The sequence below is a fragment of the Lycorma delicatula genome, chromosome 4, assembly GCF_047948215.1.
Source record: "Lycorma delicatula isolate Av1 chromosome 4, ASM4794821v1, whole genome shotgun sequence".
NCBI classification, from domain to species: domain Eukaryota; kingdom Metazoa; phylum Arthropoda; class Insecta; order Hemiptera; family Fulgoridae; genus Lycorma; species Lycorma delicatula.
Window position 1 is genome coordinate 157,784,316 of NC_134458.1, and position 18,549 is coordinate 157,802,864.

Here is an 18,549-nt window from a genome sequence, read left to right on the forward strand (position 1 = left end):
TCAATTTTTGTGTATGTCATTGAGATCATACAACTTTAGTTTCAAACAGAATATATTGCTACCATGGGGGTTATGCAGATTACGTTAAAATACTTTTTACATGCTGTTATCAATCTTCTCCTTCTTCTGGTCTTAAATAATATCCTATGGTGACAGGTAATAGGATGTACCTAATGTTGAGGTACATCCTTATCCTGCATCCATCTATTTTGGCTCATAAAGAATGGCACATTATGAAGAAAGATAGCTCAAACTTCAAAACTGACGAAGAACCTCAAGTTTGTTTTCAGGTATAACAATTTACTTTGCATCAGCAAACTGGACCCTGAAATGAAACAAAAGAAAAGAAGAAAAACCAGAAAAACATTGCAGAATGTGACATGAACATAATAAAGGTAGGTATAAAATATTAAGTTAAAAAAAGGTAATTTGAGCTAAAAAGATAATGTAATCACCATTAAATAAAATATGATAAACTGATAGTTATCAAGAATTAATTTGTGCTTTTTAGGGAAAAAAGATTCTTCATATTTTTATGCAAAAGTAAAACAAGGTATTTTTATATTATAAGTGAAGTTTATTAAATCAAATATGTGTGTTTTGATAACCACCTGTTGCCATTTTTGAGATAAAAATATAATCCTTTAACTGTTTTCTAGATGAAAAACTTATAAGTGATTTTCACAGGCCTCTTTTGAAGATATTTCATACTGTTAAAAAAGTTTTGTAGAGATCGAAACAAATGTAGTTTGAAGGTGCAAGATCAGGAGTATACAGGTGTGGATGCATCAAAACTTCCTAACAATTTCAATTTTCTACAGGTCACCAAAGATGTATGGGGTCTGACATTGTGATGGAAGATAACTCCTTTCCTATCGATCAATTCTGGTTGCTTTATCTCGATTGTTCAGTGTAATCTTCCACTTGTTGACGGTAGAGGTTAGAATCAATAGTTTGACAGGATGGCAGCAGCTCATAGTGAAAAATTCCTTTCCGATCCCACTACACATACATCACTTTTCTTGGGATCAACTCTGTCTTTGCCACCATTTGTGTAGAGTTTCACCTCACTTCAACGATGATATTTTTTGTATATATTGTCATACATGATAGATTTTTCATTGTCAATAATAAACCGTTTCAAAAATGGTTCAATTTCATTCCATTTTAACAATAATTTGCAGATAGACATTTGATCTATTGAATTTTTCTTCTCCTTTTTTTTGTATTCAGCTTTTTTCAAACAGTCAAAACTGTTTTTAATTATTTTTTTCCATGAGTTCATAGACTTTTCAGTTGCTGGCCACCCAGAGCAAGTTGGATCGACATAAAGATTTCCAGATTGAAAACACTAGAACCAGCTTTGTGCTATATATATTGATACCACATCATGTCCATAAACATCACAAACTTTTTTTAACTCCCTGAGTCACATTCTTCCCTTTTTTGTAATAAGATTTCAAAATGTATAAAATTTCTTCTTTATTTCACTCATTTTCAAGATGTAATAACTTAGATGAATTAATGTAATCATAATGTTTCTAAAAATACACAGTGACACCTTTCAAAAACATGCTTTCAAAAATTTTTCAAAAACATAGAACTTGAAAAAACTTTGTTTCTTTCAAAACTAAATAAATTTTTCTTTGTCTGTCTCTTTCGTTTGTAAAATTTATCATAATAAAGCTTTCCTTATGCTATTGAAGGAAATAAAACAACTCTTATCTCTGTATCTCCATACTAAAGTCAGTTAAATATGTTTTAAAATTCTCTTTATCCATTTTAATACCTGGAATTACTTTATTATACACTCACTTTATTCTAATACTGCATTAATTTTAGAATAATAAACTAAGTGGAAGATATATATATATATATATATATATATATATATATGTACATTTTTTTCATAAGTTAGGACAAACTGTTTCTTAATTAACTGTGATTTTTTCTGTCTGACTATCTGGTTTTTTTTTTGATGAGTGTGTGAAAGAGATTACTAATTTGTTATTGTTTTTCACAAAGTCATGGAATATAATCTTTATACTGCTCTATCAGACTCCTCAGATATCATAGAAGAATGTAGAGGAAGAAAATAAAATATTTGGTGTTAAAGTTTTGGTAGTTTTGAAAGCAAGGAAACATTTGCAAGACAATCCTGGATACTAAGTGGTTTCATTGAAAGTAGAAAAAATTCTGATGTCAACAAGCTATTAAGTAAACATTCGGAAATGAGTAGAGAAATTTTCCAGATTCAGAATTCTACAAAAATGTAATGTGAAACCCAACAACCTTTTTGAAGACAGTTCACTTTTCAAAGTTTTTGAAACACACACTGAAGATATAAATAATACTCTTAAAATCAAGCATTTTGATGAAATATTTGAAAATATGATGGTTAGAAATAATAATTTTTTTATCTTTATTCAGTGACAAAAATGATTATTTTTAAAATAATATATTATTTTTATGTAATCTAAAGTAATTAAATTAGATCTAGATTAAATATTTGATTTCAAAACGCTTCAGTGGTAAAACAAAACTGCTTGTATAAAGTTTAGCTGCAAAATTACCTATCCAACACATTTTATTAAATACCTTACTTTATATGAATTCTGTTGTTACTAGCACAAATTATATTTTAGGGCCTCAAATGTTTTTCGGTTAATCTTTTGACTGTAAAAATGAATTAATATTTTTTTAAATATTCTGCATGTTGCATGAGGATGTTTTTTCAACTCAACTCCACAGGTGCAACATTTTCTTTAAAGAATGCTGTGATAAATTAATTTGTTGCCATCTAAAGCAGCGTTTCCAAATCTTTCTTATGTTGCGGACTGCTTGTAACAACTTAAATTTTTGTACCCCCCATGAAATCAAAAAATCGTATTTAAAATATATTTTACATATCATAAGAATGAAACGATATATTGCAATTTTGCAACAATTTATATGTCATTTATGACGTATTGTTAAAAATGGAGATATTTAAAAAAATATGATCATACCAGTTAGGTTTAATATTATGAATTCAACACTCACCTAATGTGATGGCTTATGCTACTTTTCAGATGTCAACTTCCATATATCTTGATAAAAACTGGATAATTTAGATGTAGATCTGGCTTCACATTAAGTCTATTCCTGTATTTGTTTTTCATAGGTACGAGATGAGAAAATGTTGTTTTGCACAGATATGTAGTGGCATATGACATCAAATGTCTTACAGCCCTTTTGGAAATTTCAGGATAAACAGCCTAGCCCACCAGGCTGGTTTAGTGGTTAACTCATCATTGCAAAATCAGCTGATTTCGAAGTCAAGAGTTCTAAGGTTCCTAGTAAAGGCAGTTACTTTTATACGGATTTGAATACTACATCATGGATACCAGTATTCTTTGGTGGTTGGGTTTCAATTAACCACACATCTCAGGAATGGTCGACCTGAGACTGTGCAAGTCTACACTTCATTTACATTCATACATATCATCCTCACTCATCCTCTGAAGTAGTACCTAACAGAGGTTTCCTAACAGGAAAAGAAAGGATAAACAGCCTTAAATTAGAACTAAAACTCCAGTAACGGTTATGAAGGAAACAGCAGTTTGAATATTGAATCATAAGACAATTCAATAAGTTGATCTTCTTCAACAGAAGAAAGTTCATTTCTGAGTCTGGAAAGAGAGTTTTCATCCAATCATTTTTTCAGAACAATCGGAAAATACAGATATAGTTAAGATGCCAGTTGACTTCATATGTTCAGTCACATTTTCAGCAATATCACTGGAGAGGGATTGTTCACTGAAATCAATGAAATCACTCAGTGTCTGAAAGGAATCGTATTTTCCTTTCTCCAAGCATTTACACCACAAATTAAACTTCTTGATTGTTGCCTCTATCTATCTATCTGTCAGAGAATTTCTTAGTGCAATAATAAATGTTTGTGATTACTTCCCATTTCATTATTAAGAGCAGAAAATAACCAGCTGTTGAGAGGAAGGGCCTTAATAAAAATTAACCATTTTTACTGGCTTGTTTAGAACAGTTTTTGTTTTGGAAGACATGACATGTAGCTAGTACTTTGTGATGTATACAACAATGTGTTTTTTTCACAAGAGATGCGACTTTCTGGATACATACAACCAAACCTTTATGTATTCCTGATATTGTTTTAGCACTATCTGCACTTATACCTATACATTTTTCCCATTGAACTTAATTTGTAGTTACGAAATCATTGACAACATTGAAAAGGGCCTCAGCAGTTGTATGAAAAGGTACCAATTCACTGAACAAAAAGTCTTCAGAAACTTTATTTTTATGTTCAAATCACACAAAAACTACCAGGTTAGCATTATTTGTAATATCATGATTTTCATCCAACTGTAATGCAAAATATGCACTATTACATAACCATTCTAGAAAAATATTTTTCACATTTTCAGCCATCTCATCAACTCTTCTTTTCATTGTATTGTGAGGTAATGATATTATAGATACCTCATTGGCAGGTTTTTCACTAAACAACTAATTTACTATTACTTTTCTTGCAGGCAAAATTAAATCTTCCCCAATTGTATGGAGTTGTTCATTTCTAGTGATCAGAAGGGCAACTTCATAAGAGGCAAGAAGAGACTTTTCATTTTTTGTTCTATAACACAATTTCCTTAACTAAATTTTTGAATCATGAAGTTCATTTTTTTCTTTTGAAAATATTCTGCTGCCTTATTAACTGATTCGTTATGTTTTGTTTCAAGATGGCATCTCAACTTTGATGGTTTTGTAGATTCATTCAATAACACTTTGCAACAAAGAACACTTTGTAGTCTATCTTTATAGTCTTTTTTTTTTTAGAACAAAAAATTTCATTTCTAAATATGAAAAACAATATTTGTACAATTTTTTTATGTGAATGAACTTTATTTGCACTACTAATAGTTTTAACAATACTAGATCCACTTGAATCATCATATCTGTCTTGCATTTTAATGATTCACACTTTAACCACTGATCCATCACTAAATAAGATTGTGAACAATTTGTGAAGATATTCACAAATTGTGAAGAAATTTCATTGAGAACTCAATTACTTGATCAAAAGCAGAAAACTCATTAATTGCATAATATACAAATTCACTGCAAAAAAATAAAGAAACACAGGTTTTTCACTCTGCCACTGAAATGAATAAGAGACATGGTCATTGATCCCAGGAAACAAAGAGAAATGGGGTACGGGGGTAAGAAAGACAATGGTCTACCTGACATAGGGGTTTGAGATAGAATTGACCAGCCTGATGAAAATGTACTTGGAACAGCCTACACAAAGGGTCAATTATTCACTTCTTCACAAAGGGAACTGGTAATGGTACAAATATTCTTGTTAACTTTTATTTCAATCATGGCTTGAAATGAACATTATAAATATCCTAGGTGTGAGCAACATGATAAGATAAAGTTTAATGAAAATAAAATTTGCCTAAGAACCTTTTCAAACTCTTGTAGTCCCTGCAGGTCTACAAACCTCAGGTTGGGAAACACTGATCTAACGTAATACTAGTTTTATTTGCAATAGGTGCCGGTATTATAATTCACAGAATAATTTCAGTACCTTGTTTTGTTGTTATTTCAATTTGTTATAATTTTATACAAGGCTATGCTAAAAATCACTGAGAAATAAATAGATAATAGCATGATAAAATTTAATTGGAGCTCTGGAAAAAAGGATAAACTTTTAATTTTAGGGAAATAAATGACCTAGAAAGTTACAACAGTGTTCTTCCACTCACTTCCTTCTGGTAGCTGGACAAAGTTGATATGTCTTTATTTCTTGATAAAACCCTCCTCAAAGTTACCTTTTGTCTTTCTATTATTTTCACTTTGTAACATTTAACTTTCTCTTTTTACTATGAATAAAGTGAGAAATGGTACTAGGATTCAGATTCATGGATCCAAAATGTGATTTTTTTTATAAATTACAATGTTCTGTAGAAGCTCAGGTCAACAAAATATAAAAAGTAGAATTAAACCATTTAAAAATATTATTCCCTACAGTAGTTGCACTGAAAAGAATTGTAGTATTCACATAGAACATTGTTCCACCACGGAAGTTATGATGTTACAGTCACCTCTTCAATTATAAAAATAACTAAGTATAATTACCTCCACAGCTGACTTAAAATCTCGATTATAATTTTTCTTATATTCATATAAGATGTCTTGTAATCCTTCTCGTTTTAAGGTCACAATTAGTGTTGTTAAACGTTTAGTATTTAGGGCTTCCACAGTTGCTTTGTTTAATTCTTTAGCAAAGAAATAATTAAAACATTTTGCAAAATCAACTGAAAAATAAATAAATAATTGTATTTTTAATTTTAAGTTCTGTGGAAAAGTGATTTAAGTAATATAATAAATTAAAAGTAAAATTATATTAAATATTGTTTTTTCTAATCAATCTTTTGAAATTGCCATAATTTCTTATTAAGATAACATTACATGATCATGTTGATCTCATTATGATGTATGTATTTGATTCTATTGATTCCTGGAGTTATAAAACGGTGAACACTTTCCAGAAAGGGATCCATGTCACTCTTGTGTTAACTTAAAATTGTATATTGTGTACTACAGAAAAATAAAATAACATGCAAAGCATGACCAACATAAGTGTTTAAAATAACATGTTTACAAAATGTAGTTTGAATGTGAAAACTTAGGACTATCCCAAATAAATTAAATTTGTGAGCGAGCAAGGAGTTCCACAGTGTCTCCGTCATACCCAGGAGCCTTATGCCTTGCAAAACTGCAAATAACCTGCCGCACCTAAGCCTCAGTTATCTACAAAGTTGCTATACCTAAAGGAAAAGAAACGACCTCACGCCTAACACGCACATGATACTGACACTCACCCTCCACATCATCTGGCAGTAAATCATTCAATAGAGTGCGCAATATTTCTATCCTGTCTATCAGTACACCTTGCCGGGTCAAGAGAACAGACAGAAGAACATATTTCCTTCGTTTATGTCCCAAAATCCTATAAATGACACCCCAGGGATCCTTATTACCCTGATGATGCCAAGAATCCCTTTTTGCTGTTCGAATCATATGAAAATACCATCCTCAAACCCGTATTTTCGAAAGCGAGTTCTGCTCGTCGATCAGGGTCATCCTCACTTTGAGAAGCTTGCCTAAAACGATTTTCAGATCGCTTCAGATTAAAGAACTTTCTCATTCACCACGGAGCAATTCTCTCCCAACCAGAACTACGTAGGATGAGTGTTCTGCAACATCCAAATAAGCAAGAGAAAGCCTCTCCGACAACTCCTCCAAATCCATAATTTCCAAACCCCAGCTCAAAACACAAAGTCTTTTTTTTGTAGTTAAAGAGGTGGAGGAACCCCATTTACAGGCACGTAAGCAGTGTCGGGCACGCTAACTGGTTCCATCAGTTGTAGCCAAGGGCGTATGTATACCTACGCACTACCGACTAAACCTCCACCCCTGGCTTCACCACTTCCTGGGACTGCTTATAAAGCATTTCATCAAGAAGGGGGAATCTCCTGCACACACAGTCATAACAAACCAACAGAATGTCACACACCACACAAACAACACCACTACAATCAACACGTACAACAAACACATCAAATACAAACACCGACAACAACATCACAGAAGAACCATGCAGAATATAGGATAAAGCTTCTCACATCCACATCACCCACGCGATACACACCCACACACAGCAGTCAAGACAGAAATCTCAAACAGTTACACCACTTACCAGTGGCCACCATCAGACACACGAGCATAGTGTCCCCGGCCTCATCGCATTCTGGTGACCCCCCCCCCCTCGTACGGGGGACCCCTGCTAGGCACTCAGCCGAGAACCTGTTCGCCCCCGTGCCCTCCGGCGCCATTTTCCCCTCTGCGGGACTCCTCATATAAATGCAGCTTCCTCATGACTGTCCTGACAAATCTTTCTACAGTCTTCCACTGTGCCTCACCTTGTAGTAGGATCCATATGGTATCCTCAGGGTGAAACATGTGCTCACATCTCAAGTTGACGAGCATCTCTCTACGCTCTATGGCGAGTCGCGGACACAGAAAGAATACATGTGGTGGGGGGGGGTCTCTTCTACCTCGCACTCCAGGCAATTTTCAGACAGGTTGAGCCTGAATCTGCACAAATAAGACCTGAATCTCTCATGACCTGCCAGGAATTGTGTTAACTCAAAACTCAGCGTGTCATGGGTCCTCCGGCACTACCCCCTGATGTCCCCAATAAGGCGATGGGTCTACCTACCCTTCATGGACCGGTCCTATCGCTCCTGCCATGTTTGTGCGATCTCTTCTTCTAGTTCTTCAGCAGAACGCTTCCTTTCCTCTAATGGGAGTATTTTCAGTTCCCTGGTTCTACTACGCCGCATTATCATTAAGTCTACAGGCGGGAATCCAGCAACACCTGAACCGCCTCCCTGGACACCATCCTATAGGCGGCCGCTACTCTGATGCAACACCTCCTGTGGATGGATTCCAATTTACCCCTGTACTTGGCAAATCTAACAACGCCCGCCCACAACTTAACGCCATATAGCAGGGCTGAATAGGCCACACCAATAAGCATTTTCCTACTTTGTTGGGTGGGCCCTCTAGTATTCGGGAGTAGGCTAGCAATAAGCCACCTTGTTCTCCTTCTCACAATCTCGGAGTACGTAAGTACTAAACATTAGTCTGAAGTTAACCCAGATTCCCAAGTATTTTATGGCTGCCTGGGACACAGTTTCTCTGCTATCAAGGATCAAACTTAAAGTTGGCCTCCTACTGGCGGCAGAGATTACCACAAATCTCTGTCTTTTCAGGAGCCAACTCCAGTCCTACCCCAACCATCAATTCACTAATCCTTGCATACGACTCAGTTATCTTGCCTACAGCCTCATACTTTGTTTCCGCCTCCACTAGCAACGCTATATCATCAGCGTATCCAAACAATGTAATCGATTGTGGGAGAACAACCCGAAACATTTCATTGTAAGCCAAGTTCCAGAGGGTCGGTCCAAGGAGCGACCCCTGCGGCACTCCTCGAGATTCTTCTCAATATACCCTTCATGCAGTCTAAAGATCGATGAGGTAGATGACGTCCGATGAGGTAATTTTGCACCATACGTCGCAGGTAAGAAGGGACATGTAGGTGACCTCCAGTTCTCTCATTATTGCTGAGTGGCGGATGCAATTAAACGCGTTTCGTACCTCCAATGTGACTGACGCAGATCTTACCGTCACCTCTCCTACAGACTCTCCCCGCCAAGTCGCAGACAATACCCACGGCATCGAGGGCGGAATTACCACTGCGAAATCCATAATGATTCGCAGAGAGCCCGCCCTGCTCTTCCAGTACACCAACTATCCTTTGCTGGAGCATACGTTCCAGCACCTTTGCACGCGCATCGATCATCGCCAGCGGCCGGTATGAGGAGGAAGCGCCAAATCCCTTCTCGGTTTAGGAACTAGCACCAGCCGCTGACGCTTTCATCTGCCAGGAAAAACTGCCTCTTCAAGACAGGCGTTGTATGTCTCAAAAAACGCCTCTGGCTCAGCCCGAACCATCATGACAACTGTATTAGGCAGAAGATCTGGGCCAGGCGTCCTTGCCGACGGTATTCGTGTGATCGCCGCCTCCAGTTCTGAACCGGTAAACAGCGGTCTAGTCCCAGCCGCGCCTTCCACCTCAGGGAATAATTCGTCCTCCGAGGGGAAGAGCCCGTCAACTATGTTCAGCATTTCTTGCAGACACCTCACAACTGTAGCTCTGGATCTTACTGCTTTTTTCACTAGAACCGCATAGGACCTCCCCCACCGATCCGTCTCCACCTCCTCGATTAGTTGAGCTCAACATTTTCTCTTTGACTGTATGATTAGCTTAGGAAGCTCTCTCCTGTTTTTCTTAAACAGCTTGGTGTATACGACTTTCACCGAATGCAAGTACACCCTTGACATACGTCTTCTAGCGCTGTAGCACTCTTCTCGCTTGCTGGCTATATCGGCAGTCCATCAATATGCAGACAAATAACTCCTGGAGACAAACTTACGTGGGAGTACTTCGCAGGCTTCTTCAAGACAATCGGCAAAACATGAGGCCTTCCCCTACGCCGTGGAGACCCGACGTACTAAACGTAGGTCAAGCCGTTTGGTAAAAACACCAGGGTCGAAGTCCCTGGCGCTCCAGCTCGTGAATAAAGGTGGTCCATCAACACCAGTTCCAGTGCTAGCGATCGTCATCAAGATCGCGTGATGATCGCTGGCCGTGTAGCCTTCCCACCCTCTCCAGTCTTTAATACGGGCAGCAAGTTCAGGGGAGGTAAAGGACACGTCGATTATAGACTCCGAAGGCCCTCTCCGAAATGTATATGCATCGCCAACATATAGCAGTACTAAATCCAGTGCCGCAGTCATGTCCATAAGCACCGAACTTCTTGCGTTTGTCCTTGTGTTGGAGTTCTGTTCTCTATGAGTTGGAACGCCGCAATGTTCCCGTAGCCCTGCAGGCCGTAGTACGTGACTACTTCTCTGATCACACAGTTCTGTTTAAGGATGCGCACCTAGTTGTGGAAAATTCCGTCACCAGGGGAAGCCCACAGGGCTGCGTTCAGTCCCTTGCTGTGGAACCTGGTATTCGACAGATTTTTGGGACTGACATTTCAGGAAGGGGTCACGCCCCAGGCTTTCGCCGATGACTGTCTCCTGTTAGTCGTGGTAACTCACAACCGCAGCTGGAAGACCGAGCGCAGGCGGCTTTGCCAACCACAGAGGGCTGGATAGGTATTCAAAATTTAAAGAGTTCTGTGCCCAAGACGAAGTTTATGCTTCTCAAGGGTGCAGACAAATTATCATACAGTTGTAACCCTCGTATTACGTATAAAGGCTATGTAATCAGCCGAGTTCGATTTCATAAGTACCTAGGTGTTTTGTTTGACGAGAAGTTGCTGTTTAGCAACCCCATTAGGCAAGTAGCGACAGACGCCGTCTCTGTGATGCACAAGCTTAGGAGGATTGCTCGAAATGATTACGGGCTGTCGAGCCGTCATTTGTACATGGTGTACCGAGGTGTCTTCGAAAGTATGACCTCTTACGCGGCGTTCGTTTGGGCGCATAGGTTGGAAAAAGTTGAGAACTTCTTCAAAATTTAAGGAGTGCCCAGTGCAGAGCCTTAATTGTATACAATGGTGTTTTTAAAACAACTTCCTACGAGGCTACCACTATATTGGGAAAGACTTTCCCAACCGATTTAGTGGTGAAAGTTCGAGCGGCCATGTGGAAATTGCGAAGAGGCAGGAAGGCCGAGGTATTTGGAATGTGGTTTCGAGCTGGGCCTCTACCGGAGCGGGACGGTGATCTCAATGCTTTGGTTCTAAATTTCGAACAATTGCCCACCCCCGCCTGTGGAGGAGGCTTTACAGTCTCGCGATGGAAGCAAGGCAGCAAGAATGGCACGCCACGACTAAGGGAAGGTCCTTGTATAAAGTTATATAGGATCTGGGGGGATGGTATGCCTCTAGATCGTTTTTAAGGGCAACGGAAACCCAAGTGCTCTCCAACCATGTAAATTTAAACCAATATTTGTTTCGATTCCGCCTGGCAACTGATGAGCTGGGCGTCTGTGGGGAGGTCCAGCCGAACGAACACATGATGTTCAACTGCGCAGCTCTGGGGAAGCCAGGACTCAGGCCATCAAAATCGGTCCCACATTAATCCAGACTGCATTAATGTCTGATAATAGGACAGCACCTACAAACCGAACAATCCTGTCTTATTTCCCTAAATGATGCTCAACAGGGTTCTTAAATTGAAAATACGAACTTGCAACATAAAGTTGCAAGTCCCCGATTACCAGTTTCACAACAACATTGTGAAAGTCAGAAAGCTGCTGAACAAAGACACAATCCAGATGTCTCCTGCATAGAATAGCGGATATACTAGCAGAACTACACAGAAACTTCTGTCAGTTACTAAAACCTGGCAGAACACCTGGCCCAACGTAGGATGCAAAAGAAGAAATACATCTAGATTCCTTCAATCTACAACCTCACCTAATTCAATCTGCGCAATGTAAGCACCCTGAGCGCTCAACTGCCCGAAATTAATCACTCAATGAATTGAAGCACATCTCGACAGTTCTCAAATAAGATCCACAATCTTACTTTTTTAGGGCGAAGAACGGTTGGACGTTATCATCGCCCGGAAAATAAATAAATAGAAGTAAATAAGGTTGTTACATAAAATTAAAACTTAAAACTACTATCACCGGAATGGGTGTAAAAGGCCCATTCTCGGATAACAAAAACACTAACATGTAACTTAAAACTACGTTAAAAACTATCATATTAAAAATAAATAAAACTTAAAACTAAAAAAGGACATAAAACTTAAAACTATTATGTTTAAAGTCTTACAACTAATATCACAAAAATCTTACAACTAATATCACAGACGAATTTTAAAAAACATAAAAAAAAATATGAATATATATATATATAAAAAAAAATCCTTACTGTCCACAGAGTGCTTATGCTCTTTGCGCAGCCTCTTACAATTGACACAAATCGATTCCTCATTCTTCTAAGGAAATCATCTCGTTTGTACCCTTCCTCTCCAAAATGAGCACACAGCGACGGAAAGTTGCAGAACTTCGCCCTGTCCCCATAACAACAACACTTAAAAAAACGTTGGATATCTATATATTCCTTCATCCTACAAGTCGAGAAGTCCACAAAAAACGTGCCTTCAAAACAAACTTCTGTAGAAGGCCAGGGATCCCAACTCCAGCACTGCGTGGTAACGCTCTGCCTCACGTTTACCTGTCTTAAACAGAAACCGACATTCACTCCGAAAAGTCGCCTTGTCCAAATCGGTATTTCGCTACCTGACCAGAGTCATGAACACATCATCAGAGGCGACGATCCACGTCATATACAATGACTCTTGATCGCCGTTTACATTTAGGATCAACCCTTACCTCTACTTTTGCAGCTTTTAAAGTTTCAGAGATAACCCTTACATTCTCTTTGTCTTCAGCGACGACAACCAGTCCCCTTTGGGTTTCCCGTATATTTCTTATTTTCAGGCTGGACCTCTTCTTACGAAGAGCAATCTAAAAATCATTTCTTATTTCCTTGGCCATTTTTGCCGAACCCTCAGACTTATTCAGAACGATAACCTCCAGCTGCTTTCTCGACAGGCATAGAAACTACAGTAGGAACTGTTCCTGTTTCCTTCACAATCACTTCCTTTACTTCAATTGGCTTAGAAGCCAACGCCAAGCAGGGCAGAGAACGTTGCCTTAAATTCTTTTATTTTGGGAATAATCCTATTCCTAACCAAAGCCGAAGCGCTTCGCGGATTCTCTATAAAGACCATAAATTGATCATACTAATCCTCAAAGTACTTAACCACGGGGTACAGAGGGTAGCTCTGTCCCCCTGGTTAATATTGTAACACAGTTGTATTCACTGAGGCGATCTTTTAATTCACTTATTACTATTGGCGCATATTTATAAATTAACAACAACAGCTTCTGTTTTTGTACGAGCACATCCTAATTTCTGTTTAAAACACGTTTGAATTAACTTAGAAGCACAATAGTTGAGCGAAAACTGTGGTTCTCTTGTGCCGTATGATAAGCCCAGGCGATCGCAGAAACTTCCAGATCTTTCGAAATTGTTGAATCCCTTTTTTTTTTAAATTAAGCATCAAAGAACTCGAAGCGGCAGCACAATCCGAATTTTTATGTTTTTCTCATCTTAAATGTTGCTCAATATCGCTGGCATCTCCTTGGGCTACACTAAATTCTGAACGACACTTTTCACATTTGACGTCCGATGGACTACTTCTTTGTTTTATAAACGGGTATTTGTAAGTGCACGTACATTTAAGCATTATTAAAATGAAGGATTCGCGTACAAGAAATTTAAATTAACACACGTATAATATTACATTACAAGAAATTCTGTTTACTCTCAATCACCGTTAATTATTAACTAATCCCAACATTTTGACAAATTGTGCGGTCGATTGCCGTCATCTAGGCGCCGCGCTACCGTCGGATTTATTAATTTCTCGCCTTTTTTTTGAATTTGTTAAGATGGGTTGTTCTCTTTCTGAAAACGAGACATAACAGAGTCCCGAAGCTGTGTTTGAAGACAACGGGACAGGCTATCTAAATACGGGATGGATTACTTATCCATGCCTTTCTTTATTTTTCTGTTTAGCAAGTTTTGTCAATGAGTTAATAAAAATTTCCACTTAATTCTGTTCATACTATTTCGGACGAAGCTACCCCTAATGTCATGAACACATGGAATTCACATCGGTGTTCTGAAGAAAATCCATATGCTGTAGTCGAATCAAATTTCCAGCAACTATTTTCGGTGAACTTTTGGTGTGCCATGATCAACAACCAATTAATAGGCCGTTTCGTAATAGAACAACGTGTTACAAGGAGAAATTATCTGGAATTTTTATACAATAAATTTCTTACAGTGCTTGAAAATTTCTAATCGGCGAAATGATTTGAAGTAAGGCAATCTTAGATGAAAGATTTACTGATGAACGGTTTTAGACGTAGAAAGTTGATAAATTGGCCACCTAGATCAGCGAACTTTATTACTTTAGATTACTCTTTATCTAATGGGGATGAATGAAATGCGAGGTATTCAAGCAAAAAATAAACGCACGTGATGAACTGATCGCTCGCATTCTAAATGCTGCTGTCCTCGTCAAAGAAGATAAAAATATCATTAGGTTTTGGCGACAGAAGCCATACGGAAACGAGTTGAAAAGTGCATCGATGTCAGCGGTGTAATTTTTGAACATTTATTGTAAATTAATATAGTATAAACTACACTGAGTATTTTTTTAAAAAGTATTTTTATTTCTCATTGTTTTTAATTTTTACAAATTCGTAACATTTTTCTGTTAAGTATTGTTTTTAATAATAAAAGTTTAATAAATATTAAACAAATTTTTTTATAGACTTTATTAATCAGTTCTCTTATAATTAAATTCTCTACAAGTACTGATAATAAAATTTACGAACGTATTAGTCATTTTACAAAATTAATGTACTTCAAACATAAAAAACCTGTTTTTCGTCACTGAATTTTTCTGTTTTACTGTGGACATCAGGAAAACCTCGGGAGATATAGTTCTGGGACCTGTTTTATTCGATTTTTCAGGGACAAAAATCTACTCGAAATTCAAAAAATGTAGAAACCATCAAGTTTACTGCTTATACAATGCCTTAAAATTTCAGTATAACCTTATTTCACGGGGGGAACTGAAATCCGGTCGAAATTTTTTCGTTAACCGTAGCTCGATAACAAAGTGTTTTCGGACATATGTTTGTATGAGCATTTTCCCATATTTCAAGGTCTAGAATAGGTTCCCAAATTATTTCCCTTTGCTCCTGAATCATTCTGTTTATTTATTTTTTTTAACTGTATTTTGCTTCAGAAAATAAGTTTTTTGCATTTATATTTTCTACATCGATAGGCCTTCAAACCAGTATAAAAATATTTTGTCCATATTTATTTATTTTCTTTTGTTATGATGGGAATTTTTATCAAGTAACAGCTGCATCCATCAATTATCCTATTTTTTTGTCAGGTAATAGTTATTCCAAAATCTCACGACATTTATTTACAAACTACATCTGACTGTTCTGGCTTTGACATGGTTCGATAATAAAAACCACCTCTCATCTAAAAAAAAATGTTACATCAAGAATATTTTTCTTTTTTATTTATAAAATCCAAATACTACAGCCAATATTCTGTATATTAAGATAACCAGTATCGTGTAACCGATACGGTGCAGTTTTAATTGCTTAGAATTCTGTGTGAACTATTTTGAGCTATGTGATCAGAAAAGTGATAATTTGAGCTATGTCGATTTTTCCAGCATTATCCAACTTTTTTTCTGTTAAAATGGATAGTCGTCCAGACTTCGTAATGAATTTGACATATCCAGTTACTCAGAACTTATGATCAAGTTTCGCAAAGGATTGCAATATCAATCATCGATGTCTGTAAACCTTGATGAAACATTGCCTTCACGTATTCTGTGTGCTCACCAATATAATGAAACGCATTTAAGTTAGAAAAAAATGTGAGCTTCAGAATTAAAACCATTATTACTCAGTGGAAACAAAAACTTTAGTGGAATTAAAAAGTATTGTCATCAATGAAACATGCAAATCAATTGGAAGAATCAACTATCAGTTTATATGCTTTTGTTTAAATGCAAATTATATTTGGGAGGCCGGTGTACGTATGTATGTCTACACGCTCGCGCGCGCGCACGCACACACACACAACACAAACACACAATCTTATTTTAAAAATAGTATACCTAGAAATATAATTTTAATAACTTATAAAAACAACTGTTTTTGGTTGGGATGTAGACTACACAGTCTAACTTATCAAAATAACATTTCCTAGAGCTGCACTAAACCCTTCTCTATATGACTAGTCTTGCTCACTATGCTTATTCTTTTATTTACACATCAGTAAACCAAAAATGTTTTGCTCTACTTACTAAAAACATTGTGTGAACTGTACATGTAAGATAAAATATTTAATTGTTACCTGTTATTAAATAAGCCCTTAGTAAAGGATCTTTGAAATGTTTTTGAAGTGCTTCTTCAACTGCTACTCCATATTTAGTCTCATAAGCAGCCAATACATATCTTAATTGATTGAAAGATGCTTTTGCCATAAGTTCCATTAGTGCTGAACTGTTTTTCACAGTACCAGTATCTGGTATTTTTATAAAAAAAAATTAAAAAATCATATTATATTAAATTAAAGTTTACTAGTTTTATTTTGAATGTAGCTATAATATTTTTTAAAAATATTCATTGTTTAAAATTTGATGACTTAGTATACTATAAAAATAAATATTATTACACACAAAGATTCTTAAATTATATTAACATTATATGTTTTATTATAAATTAATCATTTCAAGGAGAAAAACCAGGAAAAAACAAACATTTGATTCTCTTGACAATAGAACAAAAATGTAAATCAAAGACGGGAATTAAAAATTGGCAGAAACCCAACCCATTATATTTTCAGTGATTAATAAAGGTACATCTGATTATATATTATAGTAATTGCATTCAAAAAATAACTATACAACTGTCATGCACTATTACAATAACACATAACCACTAGTACAATAATACATAACATTGACTTAGTAGTTGTTTAAAATGGTCCCCAAAAACATCCAGCATATCACGTTTCTTCTTGTTTTTAAAGACTTTCACAAGTTCATGTGAAATGTTCTTGGTGAAATCATGAATAATTATTTGAAGTTCTTGGAGGCTACGGGTGTTTCCTTGATAAACATTACTTTTTACATAATCCCAGAAACTTCTAGGATTATAACTATAATCTGGACTATAACTATAGTCCAGTGGGCTTAAGTCTGGAGAACAAGATGACCACAAGCCCTTAGAAATGATTTAATTTTTGAAAATCTCTTTAGTAATTTCATAGACTCCCTGGCTGTATGCACGGTTATGTTATCTTATTAAATTCAAGGATTACTAATTTCCTTCTTTATTAGCTCTCCTTAAATCGATAAATGGGGGGCAAGCTGAATTTATTGTTTCTGCGACGAGTACTGGGCTGACTATTATTCTTCTCTATACTGCAGTCTACACCCTAATGTGTTCATGTATGACATGAAGTTGTTGGCATGCCATAAACATGAGTTCTATGCACGCACATACACTGATAAATGGAACCATGCCTCATTAGTTTAGAAAACGTAGCCCAAAATATTGTCAGAACTGAAGTAGCTTTTCACTGTCTGTGGCCAATAAATTTTAAATCGCCTTCACTTTATGTGTGATGACACTGAATTTTTTACAAACTGCCTCATATACAGTTGCAATGCTGATCTTTGCTGTTGGGCCAACTTTGGGTGGATTTGTTGGGACTACATTGCATAGCAGCTAATATGTCTTGTAGTTGATTGCAGTTTCTTAATCAAGTACTACCAGTATGATCTATCATTTCACTCACAGACCTTTAACAATCCTGTTGAACTGTTCCAATTTCACAATATTCTACATTGGTCACACTGAATGCAGTTTTAAATAAAGATAAAATTAATGATAAAGATAGAATAAAAGCTCTCCACACTCAATATATGCTAACCACTTCAGTGATACAGATTAACCAGCCTTTTTATTCTACACATACATAAAACAGGACCACATGTTAACATGAACATATAAACATGAATATATACATATGAAAATATATGTATGAATATATAAAGATACAAAACAACGTTATTACCAAATGAAGACACAATTCAAATTATCACAATTTTCAACCATGTTCGCAATACTTATCTGCCTAATTAAAAAAAAAACTGCTAGAATTAACAACACCAGCTGATGCCATTGTGAAAGCAGCAGCATCAGTCACTGAGGTAGATCAGAAAGATGACAGAAAAATTTTAATAAGATCTTTTTAA

At 36.4% G+C, this 18,549-nt stretch overlaps 1 protein-coding gene across 1 annotated transcript in view; it reads right to left on the reverse strand.

Annotated features, from left to right (window-relative positions):
- LOC142324021 (annexin A13-like) overlaps positions 1-18,549 on the reverse strand; it is a 52,994-nt gene that overhangs the window by 5,926 nt on the left and 28,519 nt on the right. Inside the window, exons 6-7 of the mRNA XM_075364587.1 lie at positions 16,641-16,811; positions 6,157-6,335 (exon numbers count right to left, since the gene is read on the reverse strand). Coding sequence (XP_075220702.1) covers positions 6,157-6,335; positions 16,641-16,811 — 350 coding nt within the window. The remainder of the gene's footprint in view (positions 1-6,156; positions 6,336-16,640; positions 16,812-18,549) is intronic.